General features: G+C 35.3%; 1 protein-coding gene across 1 annotated transcript in view; it reads right to left on the bottom strand.

Annotated features, from left to right (window-relative positions):
- Positions 1 to 216: 216 nt before the first annotated feature.
- Positions 217 to 11,531, bottom strand: part of Cand1 (cullin associated and neddylation dissociated 1) — a 37,622-nt gene continuing 26,307 nt past the window's right edge. The window contains exons 9-15 of the mRNA XM_069988307.1: positions 10,969 to 11,110; positions 8,904 to 10,397; positions 7,555 to 7,650; positions 4,961 to 5,130; positions 4,716 to 4,880; positions 3,298 to 3,405; positions 217 to 792 (exon numbers count right to left, since the gene is read on the bottom strand). Of these exons, the coding sequence (XP_069844408.1) occupies positions 568 to 792; positions 3,298 to 3,405; positions 4,716 to 4,880; positions 4,961 to 5,130; positions 7,555 to 7,650; positions 8,904 to 10,397; positions 10,969 to 11,110 (2,400 nt within the window). The 3' untranslated portion in view covers positions 217 to 567. The remainder of the gene's footprint in view (positions 793 to 3,297; positions 3,406 to 4,715; positions 4,881 to 4,960; positions 5,131 to 7,554; positions 7,651 to 8,903; positions 10,398 to 10,968; positions 11,111 to 11,531) is intronic.

The following is an 11,531-nucleotide window of genomic DNA, read 5'->3' as shown; positions in this document are numbered from 1 at the left end:
AGGGCTATGTAAATCCTTATACTTAGAAAATGATACCTCGGTTATCTTTTTGAAACTACCAATCCCTCTGAAATATAACCAATCTTATATGGATATTCTCATCTGCCAGCTAAAAATGAATTACGTTGCTGAAAAGTTATATAAGAAAAAGGAACATGGTTTTTGTCTTGCCAGTAGTTTTGATTTTTAAATGAGAAAAGTTATAAAACAAAGAAATTCATGGTCACAAAATTTTAACATTTTAATCCTAAATATTACAGGGTAAATAGATACTGGACCCTATCTCCACATTCCATAAATCCTACCTTTTAGTTTCCATTTTAAATGTTGTCCTAACCACTAAAACAATAGTGGCTTTACAACCTCTGGATTATGGAAGTACATATATTGCTGAAATAAATGCTACAAAAACAATGGAAGAAAGCTGAACAAACTGTCTCCATGAAAGGAAAAAAAAAAGTGGAACATTTTGAAGTTTTTAGACACTTCTCTTTCCATGTCTTATGATTAACTTGCCAATTCAGTGCATTGTATGGTCAAATGTAATGGTCCCCAAAGAATGAACATCTAACTAGTGTCCATTGATTCCAAATTAGTAGATGATGAATCTTTTTGGATACTTTCAAAGATGGCTGCCAGCTCAGGATTAGAACTGATCTGTGACTGGAATTCACTCATCAGTGGACTCTTCTCTGCTTCTGGAATGGTTAGCAGTGCTGCTACTGCTCTCATGGCAGATCGCTTTAATTCATCTTGTTTCTCAAACTCCTGCTTTACAGAGTTTGCCTTTACCTGTAATAAAGAAAAAACTTAAGATTATATGCTATAAAAGACAGTTCTATTATTAACAAAATTTAAGACATAAGCATAAATAAAAGATAATTACTTATTCTCTTTTAGATTCAAACAGTACACTACATTCTATCCCAGTAGCTGTCTCACTCTTTTAAGGGACTCATATACACAAAGCACTGTCAAAAGGTGAAAATTCTGGCCACATAGTGTAAACAAAATAGAGTTGTGTCTCAATGTCTTATCTCACTAGCTAGTCCTACTTGAGCTAATACCAAAAAACTATGTCTCTTGGCTACTCTATTATTCACTATTTTTCAAACAGTATTTCCACACCTTTATTCATGTAGTTATTAGGTATACAAAGTGCTATTTCATCTTTTGGTCTAAAATAATATCCCAATTTCCCAAAATTCATTTAAAAAAAGATCACTTTCCTAAGCTATGATTCTTTCACTAGCCAGAATCATAGAACCTTAATAACTCCTCTTATTTTCATGTCCCTTTTTAGTTCACTAAATTCTACATACATACAAGATAAAAGCTCATTTCACTTAACATATCTCCAGTCCTATTTTTCTGAAAGTGACATAATTTCATTCTTCATTATAAGTGAATAAAACTCCACTGTGCAGGTAATTTCTTTATGCATTTATCCACTGATGAATATAATTTTGCTATTATGAAAAATGCCACAAACATGGGTACACAGTTTTCTTTATTATAAACTGACTTTGATTCTTTCAGATATATACCTAGAATTGGTATTGCTGAATTACATAGTAGTTTGTTTGTTTTTGTTGGTCGTGGGGCCTGAACTCTGGGCCTGGGTGTTGTCCCTCAGCTCTTCAGCTAAAGCTCTTCAGCACCATTTCCAGCTCTTTTTGCTTATGTGGTGCTCAGGAATCGAATCCAGGGCCTCATGCATGCAAGGCAAGCACTCTACCACTGAGCTACCTTCCCAGCCCCTACATAGTAGTTTTGTTTTTAATTTTTTGAAACCACACTGGTTTCTTATTTACATTTCCAACAACAGTTTAATTTTCCCCCTGTATTCTATTTTTTTCCCCTTCCTTCCCTTCTTTTCTTTCCACATATGCATTCCTATTGCTTCACCTCCTTGCCTTTTTCCATCTTCCCGTCTCCTAACTTCTGTCTTTTCCTAGTTTCTCTTCTTTTCTCTGTCCCTCTGTATTTGGGAGTGAACTCAGGACTTTAAGCATTCTAGGTAACTACTCTACCAATTGAACCAGGTGAATTTTTTTTTAGACAGGGTCTCTAGCTTTTGCCAGCCTCACACTTCAACCTTCCCATTTTTGCCTATACGCCATGCCCAACTCTTTTTTGATACTGTTTTGCTAATAACTGACCTGCCCTCAAACAACAACACTCCTAAGCTGCTGGGATCACAGGCATATGCCATCATGTCTGGCCTTGTTTTTATTTTCTTTATGACTGCCATTCTGAGTTGATTTTGGTACATCATGAGAAACAGATCTAGTTTCACTCTTCTGCAATTGTTGAAGAGGCTGTTGAGTCTTTACTTCAATGTTCTTGAGTATGCTTCATGGTCTTACTTTGGGTCTGTACTCTATAAATGATCTGTATGTCTGTTTTATGGCAGTACCAGGCTGGTTTATGAGGTTACTGTGAATGAGGTTATTTTCCTAATTTCTTCATTGGCCAGTTCATCATTGGTGCATGAAAAAGCTACTGGTGTCACGTTCATTCTATATTCCTAACCTAACAAATAACCTAGTGACACAACTAAAGCTCTAAACAAAACAAGAACAAGCCAAATCCAAAAAATCAAGAATAAAAACAAGAGATCAGAGCTGAAACTAATAAACTGGAGACCAAAAGCACATATATACATAAAATGGATCAAACAATGAGCTTGTTCTTTAAAAATATAAACCGTTAGTCATACTAATCAAGAGATAATAGACCCAAACTAGGAAAAAAATTAGAGATGAGCAAGATGAGATAACAGGTATCACTGAAATTCAGAGCACCATTAAGGATTATTGTTCCTAATGCTATTTCAGTGAATTAAGCAATCTAGAAAAACAAACAAGGATATAAATGATCTACACAGATCTACAGAGCAGTGATATTAAAACAATAATAATCTCAAGGACCAGATTGGGTTCACTGCTGAATTCTACCAGACCACTGAAGGACCAACACTAATATGCCTCAAAATAGAAACAGAATAAAATAGCAAAGGAAGGTACTGGCATAATTAAAGCTGACAAACTAGAAGAAAACAATTAAAACTAGAAATCTTGCATTTAAAAAAGTTACACCAGGAAAAAAAAAAAGGTTTTGTTTTGTAGAAATTTTCATTTTAAATGAGAGAATTTATGATACAAAAATAATTCATGATCACAAAATTTTAACACTTTATCCTAAATATTACAGGGTAACAAGATACTGGACTCTCTCCATACTCCAAAATATCCTACACTAAGTTCAGCCTAACAGATGCCTATCAATAATTACCTTAGTTGTACATGTGGCACGTAATGGCTCAACAAGTCGGTCTAATCTTTGTAGTACTGCACTTGGACAAAGGGTAGAAAGTCGCACCAACATTAAAAATGTTAGCATCTATTAGAAATAAAGAACACAAAATTTATACTTAATGACATTCTATAGACAAAATCCCAATTTCTGACAATCTTTCAACAGAAACATGACTAACATTCAAACTATATAATTTCATTTTCCTATAATCTGCCATTCAGAATCACATAGATATAGTTCAGCCTGAAGCTCAAGTAAGTTGTAGAGAGATCCAACTATTGTGAACCTAAAATACAAAACTAGAAAACTGGTTTTCTATCTTTGCTGTACTTTAAAATCAGCAAGGAAGCTTTTGGAACATACCCATTCCTCAAGCTCCATCCTCCTAATTTTATTTGACCTATCAGGAGAGGGCTTAAAAAGCTCATGCACATACCACAATTGAAATTCAATGAACTAGAAAACTGTCAAATTGGAAGAAAAGCTAAATTTCCACTATTTTAGTAGATCTATATTAGACTACAGATAATCCTTTTTCTCTTACACTATTTATGGAATTATTTTAGTTTTGGGGAATACACCATTTAATGTTAGGGGATTCAGCTACTACCATTTTATAAAAGATAAAATTGTACAATGGCATAATTACTACCATTTTTGTTCTGCTTGGTTGAAGGTACTACAGGAATAGTAGATAAAAAAGACATGCATAACACACACACACACACACACACACACACACACACACACACACACACACACACACATTTAATCTTCTAAATCACCCTTACTATCCATATTTAAAATGGAGAAAAGATAAAAAGCAAATAAGTGTGATAAGCAAAACCCATGTTCAGTCTACAAAGCAGTATGATTCTTAAGCTGTTTCTACAAATTGCAGAACAGTTTTTCCATACTGACCTCTAACAAATTCTTGATACTAAAAATCAAATTACCTCATCAGGTAAACAAAATATGTTACCATTCAGACCACCTCCAAATATAGCCTAAGAAAATTAATCAAGAGAGTACAAGCAAACTAGGAAATTCCATGGGTACCAACTACAGTTCAATATGGAGTTATGCTTTGAACAGCAAAATCTGACTGGACTATTAAAACTTTTGAGGAAAAGAATACATGCAGGAACTATGCACTTAAGCAAGCTGGCACAGCATTTCTTGTCCACTTCTACTACCTCCTTTAATAAAAAGAATTGGATTTTTATGTCCATTTCCATCACTACACCTCTCTATTGATTCTTCTACTGCTTTATAAAATTCTTACTGAAATATTGATAAATCAGTTTTCCCCTTACACACATAAGTAAATTACAGGGGCAAAGCTGCTACAGTTAGGCCTTGTAAAACATTCTATAAAGTCACAAATGTCTTACCTTAATATCATAATGGTCCTTCAAACCATCTTCAACATGGTTTAGAAATTCAAAGATATCTAGTCTATCAAGACAACTGTCTAGAAGTGTATACATACACTCAAAAGCTGCCTTTCTAATATCCAGACCATCATCAACTGTGTGTTTAAATGGACCCATTTCTACCTGTTAAAACAGAAAGGCATATATAAACATGGCATTTAAAAGTAAAACACAAACTTAGATTAACAGTGTAATTAAGTTACCTCTCTGATAAGTTCCTTTCTAACTTTTGTTTCATTATAAAGATGTGGAAGAACAGTATCCAAAAGATCCCTTATTAATGATGGCTTGTTATGTGCTGCTGAATTGAATGTAACCAAAGCTACCCTTCTCACATTCAAATCTGGGTCTTCCAAAGTTTTTAGGAAATCACCTGAGGAAAAGCAACATACAATTATGGTGAATTGAAAATATACCCAATATATTTTCTAAATTGGTTTAGCTTATTCTTGATGGTGTCACTGTTATGTCATGGACAAACCTGATGAACTAAGTGAATTATGTAAATTTATTTTGGTAGCAAAGAAACTATCAATACATTTTCAACGGATAATCCTTTCTCAGCATTTGTAAATCCAGAGGTTATAGAAGGACAGTCTCTAAAGCTCTCAATGTTACTTTTATAGATACTTTATGAAGAGGTGGGCTGAACAGAAAAGTGATATAGGCAGTAGCCAAAAAGATTAGTAACTTTTAAGATTCTCCTTATACCTCATTCCTATAGTTAACTCAAATCAACAGTAACACAAAATTTTAAAGCTGAGAATGTGGCTCATGTTTGTAATCCCAACTACATAGGAGGGGTCTTACAGAAAGATTATAGTCCAAAGCCTGTCTAGGCAAAAGCACAGACCTTACCTGAAAAATAAACTAAAACAAAAGTTAGGAGTAGAGAGTAAGTGGCAGTGTATTTGTTTAGCAAGCACAAGGTCCTGAGTTCAAATTCCAACTGCCAAAACAATTTAAAAACTTTTTAAATTACATTCAAAGTAAGATTAACAGGTGAGGACAGAAGACTTTGCTTAATAGAGGTAGAATAACAAGTATACCATTTCAATAAGTCACAAAGAGAAATGTGCCTTCAAAGGCTCTATTTTATTTGTATCTTCCCTGAGAAATACATGAATTACTTAGAGCAAAAGAGAATTATATGAACAAACTAAAACTTAAAAGGACCAACAAGCAAGGTGGCATCTTGCTACTTTAAAACAGATTTTTTACAAATCTGCTAATTTACAAATGTGGAGAAATTAAAATGCATGTCTTTGAAGTCAAAGACAGTGATTCATATTTTTATTACGTGTATAAGTTTCACGATCAATAAATTGGGAATTATACTTAAGACCTACTGAGCAGAATAAATAGCAATGTATACTGTTGAAACAGTATCTGACACATACTAGGTACGTACTTATTTTTCATTATATGATCTATTCTGAAGATTCTTTTAGAACAGACAAGAAAATGAAGAAGCAGTGAGAAAAGACTTGAGTATCCATCTGAATCAAAGCAAGCTGACCAAAGGAAAGAGACCTCAGACACTGTGTATTCATAAACGCACTGCATAATTATACCCAGGAAAGTTCCAACATTGATTTAAATGAATGTAGATAACGAAACAACTTCAAACTTAAGTTTAATGTACCACACTAATCCAGTAGACAGTTTTGTATGCATAATTTCTGAACTGGTAGATTAGAAAACTAATTAGAATATCTGCATTCAGTAAAGCATCTGAAATGTAAAATGGTGTCACAGACTACACCAATTCCAATTCCTTAGTCCTGGAATTTGTTTTTTAAAAGAAGTTCTTCAGTGACTGTCATGTTCAAATGGCCAAATTCAAAATGATAATTCAACCAGAAAGATAACCACCTGACTAAATATACATTGACCGTATGCAATGACCATCCAGTTTTGAAAGATGTTTGTCTAGGAATGGGGCACAGGTCTCTTTGTTTCTTCTTGCACAATACAAAAATGTTCATATATTTTAGAAAAAAATGATAAAAGCAGAACAGAGGCAAGCATTTAACAATATATAATTTATTATTTTTCTTTTCTGGAACACTGCAAAATGGCATGGAGCTATAAAGCTTTAGTTATGTCCCTCTAGTTTCTCCCTGGTACTTCCATTCTCCTATCCTTAGGAAACCACCAAATTAACTTCTAAAAGTTTGATTCCTACCAACTCTAGAGAAACCAATGATAACAACAATAAAATACAGGGTATTATAAAGTATCAGTAACCCCAGGGGCTAATTCCTGTCTTTACAGATAGGGATACTCTATAGACTTTCTTGGATATCTCATCTTTCTTCTTTTGGGAATTATTGTATCTTTACTTTATCTTCTTTGGCTCTAACTTATGATACCATCTCCATAGATCTTGGGAGCTAGAGGGTTAAAAACAGCGATGGAAAAATCTAGGGCCTAATAGCACAAATGTTTATTTTCATCTGAGAAGAAAAGTTCTGACTGGTCTGTTAGATCTAAAATCTTTTCGTTTTATTCATAAGAGTTATCTTGGGTCATCTTCAAAATATGATGGTCAGGTATGTTGTTTCTAAAGATATGCTTTGTACTTAGTAGTTTTAGTTCTTTGCAAAATCATCTGGTAATAAATTTCAAACTAAGCACAAATATATACAAATGTAGTTTGCTAATGTCATAAGACATACATATCAATATATCTTTAATGACATAATTACTCTATTTCAACTCCCTGGTAATAATTATGATTCTCATGGTCAAAACTCTCCCAAATAGTTAATCAGAACATTCATCTTTAACTCACCTATGCAGTTCTTTAATAGTGGATCAATAGGTTGAGGATGATCAGAAATGGTAAATTTCACAGCTGTAACAACTGAGCTTCGAGCATATGATGAGCCTAATTAAAAATAAGTTGTAAGTCTATTGGCATATGCATTTCCAACGACCACAAAATGATTTCAACCATGGCACATAATACCAAATCTCTTTGGTCAAACAGGCTACTTTTATAATACTCAGTATACAAAAGGAGCAAAGTTTACTAATGCCTACCTAGCAATCCAAGTCCCAAGGTCAAACCCTAGTACCATAAATTAAAAACAAATTAACTTCTGTGAAAGAGAAAAGCAAGCAGCAATGGAAGATGTTAAATCCATATACAACTTATAAAATTTTCTTTATATTAAAAAAATATTTAAGAATAGCAATGGCACCTTTTTCATTTTAATAGGATCAACACTGGTAAATCCAGAAGAGAGAGAGGAGAAGAGAGATGAGAGAGAGAGAGAGAGAGAGAGAGAAGAGAGAGAGAGAGAGAGAGAGAGAGAGAGAGAGAGAGAGAGAGAGAGAGAGAGAGAGAGAGAGAGAGAGAGATTGAGACTTGCTGATATAGGGTTTGTTCTCAGGGTTTTCCCCTCTAACTTTTCTTTCTTCTGCTTGCAGTTGGTACTCTACCATTTTAGCCATGCTTCTAATTCGTTTCTGCTGGTTAAGTGGAGACAAGAATCTCCTGAATTTCTTTGCTCTGGCTAGCTTCCAACAGATTCTCCGTATCTTTCTTACTATCTCTCACTGGACCTATTTTCCCCACTTTTAATATAATCATTATCAGCAAGCTCTTCACAGTGGATTATTCAGGAGATTTTTGGATATTAAAAAAACAGCAACATTATAATGTGTCAGCACAAGGAATTAGATCACTTGTTAAAGTTTAACCTAATTACACTATCCTTCTATAAACAACAAAATGTCTTGAATACAGCTCTACATTTTAACACTTTTTCAGCATATATTTAGCTTTTACGTATTAAAAAAGACATCACCCTTTTAGAAGCTATCTTTCTTTTTTTTTTTTTTTGTCGGTCGTGGGGCTTGAACTCTGGGCCTGGGCGCTGTCCCTCAGCTCTTCAGCTCAAGGCGAGCGCTCTACCACTTGAGCTACAGCGCCACTTCCGGTTTTCTGGTGGTTTATTGGAGATAGGAGTCTCACGGTCTCTCCTGCCCGGGCTGGCTTTGAACCGCGATCCTCAGATCTCAGCCTCCTGAGCAGCTAGGATTACAGGCGTGAGCCACCAGCGCCCGGCTAGAAGCTATCTTTCAAGGTAACAAATTAACAATAACACTTTTAAATAAGAAAATCTAGATACCTACCTGATATCAAATACCCCTTAAGTCGTGGAAGAAGAGTTTCTGGATCAATTAAAGTGAGTTTTCCTAGACATTCAGCAACAACATTTCTGGTACCTTCTTCTGCACACTCACAGTGCTTTAGTAATAAGGCCCAGATGTTTTCCACATATGGTTTAAGGCCCACCACTGATGCAGAGCTAATAATTTCTTTCAAAGAATGAAGCAGGAGATACTGCCGTTTGGGTTGACTGGTTATTTCTTGTAAGACAAATGGTAGGTATTCAGGAAGGTTGCCCACACTAATGCTGCCTAATGCATAGGATGCAGCTGATTTCACTTCTTCACTAGGAGATGAGAAAGCTTCTAGTATTACAGATTTTAGTTCCAATTGCCCACTTAGGTCAATATGATGCCCAACCTCTCCAAGAGAAAGGAGAGCTAAGAGGCGAATAGAATCTGTTGACCTTGAGTTCTTGACATCTTGAATAAACTGACCTACTACAGCTGGGCCTTCTTTAGGGCATGCTCGAGTAAGGGCAGCTACACATTTGGCAATGGAATAATAAGACTGCTTATGAGTAAGCGCTGTGCTCTGGGAGTAAACTGGACCAGTCAGCATGCGCAACAAATCCATGTATCCTAGATTATTTGTTCCAGTGACAACCAGAGCTTGGAAAAAGTCTAGCATGGCACTAAGAGCTCCCCCTTGCAATAAGGGGGATCTCACAAGTCCAATAAGTTCATTGAGAATAGATCCACTTATCTTTGAAAGGGAAGAGGGATAGACTTTTGCTAGGGTAGTAAGAAAACTAATAGCCATCTGTGAGACATGCATATCACTTTCACTGATAAGAGGTGGGAGCTCATCTAGAACTGCATCAATCATGGCAGCTGTCAAGCTGTCACTATAGTTTTTAATTAGAATATCTAGGGCAGAAAGAGTACCCAGTTTCAAAGCTCTCTGGTTTTTTCTGAGGAATGAAGCAAGGATAGGAACCCCTTCTCCCAGCACAGGCCTCAAATCTATTTTCAAAGGTGACCCAGCAATCAGTGTCAATGCCTTCACTGTAGTTAATCGGGTAATTTCATTCTTTAGTCTCTCCAAGAAAATCTGGAGTGTATTAGACAAGTCAGAACCCAAATTGTCTCCAAGGTTGCAAATAATCTGTCCCATACAGGAAATAGCCCTTTCCTTGACTTCCTGGTCAATGTCAGCTGCTTTTAACCTCTTAATGGTACAGGTAAATAGATCTTTGATGTAGGGAGTTGCATCAAACGAGGAAGGCTGATCTAAAGGCCGGATTACTTTGACAAGCTGTTGGGTAACAAGAAGGGCTTCTGATGTAATCTTGTAAAATGGGTCTCCAACACAAGCCACCACTGGAGAAACCAAAGCCTGAACATGAGGATGGAAGACTTGAGGAGAATGATTACAGAGGATTACATATAGGCAGGACAAAGCATCAATCTTCAAATTTGATGAGCTTGATTTATCATTCAGTGAGAAAATGATTCCTAAAATACCAACAAAAAAAGTACTCATTTTTGTGTAGGCTTAATGAAAAAATTAAAAACCACCCACAGAATATTCTTGAGGTTCCCACCCTTGTATTATCTCTAAGTAGTAAAATTTTATAATCTCTCTCTCTATAGTATGTGTGACTGTCCTGAGCTTTTTTACTCAAGGCTAACACTCTACCACTTGAGCCAAACTCCACTTCCACCTTTTCTGGTGCTTAACTGAAGAGTGTCAAAAACATTCCTTCCCAGGCTGGCTTTGAACCCCTGATTCTCAGATCTTAGCCTCCTGAGTCGTCAGGATTACAGGCATGAGGCACCAGTACTCTGCAATAATCTGTACTATATATTAAAACCAAAGACAGTTTGGGTTTAAATTTTTAAATTTACATTTCAAGATAGTAAGATTTAAAAAAAATTAACTTTTTACTTGCAGATCCCTCACTTCACATGTACAAGATGGCTGTTCAAAGCTGTCACAAATATCCCCTCTTTAAGGGAAATAATTATGTTTCCCTAAGTATTAAAATAAAAAGTTCCCAAAGACACTGATTTTTTTCTTACATACCTGGTACAAGTACAGGAATATGTTGTGTCAGGGCTCCAGGTAATACATTTACCAGTTCAGTTAACATGTTAAAACAACATTGTCGGGTCTTCACACTTTTTTCTTTCATCTGTTTGTGCAGAGCCTTAACAATGTTGGGAACCTGTAAATATCACATACTCATCAGCTGGCTTTTCAATTGGTAGTTCCTCAATAAACAATGAATTATGGGGAATGAAGACAAAGGGAAGAACTGATCTTTTTAGGTTACATTTCATTTCTCTGCCAACAGGGATTTGTTAGATATGAGGCAAGTTTGTTGAATGTTCTATCTATGTTCTCTTGTAACTATAACAATTTTTTAAAGCTGTCATTTAGCTTCCTACAGAGCAACAAAATAATCTTATTAAACAAAATATTAGATATATATAAGTCAAAGGCAGGAAAAAAATTATGGAAAAGTAACCATAAAATAGCCATGCCCCCACCTACTTCTTGCTATTACAATAAAGGCAAAGTAAAATCACTTGGGGAATTTTTCTAATGTTTGGTTTGTCAGTAAAACTTACAATTTGCAAATCTAA

Source organism: Dipodomys merriami, unplaced genomic scaffold, assembly GCF_024711535.1.
Source record: "Dipodomys merriami isolate MVZ:Mamm:240054 unplaced genomic scaffold, mDipMer1.0.p SCAF_10, whole genome shotgun sequence".
Classification (NCBI taxonomy): Eukaryota; Metazoa; Chordata; class Mammalia; order Rodentia; family Heteromyidae; genus Dipodomys; species Dipodomys merriami.
This window is presented reverse-complemented; position numbering and strand designations above follow the sequence as displayed.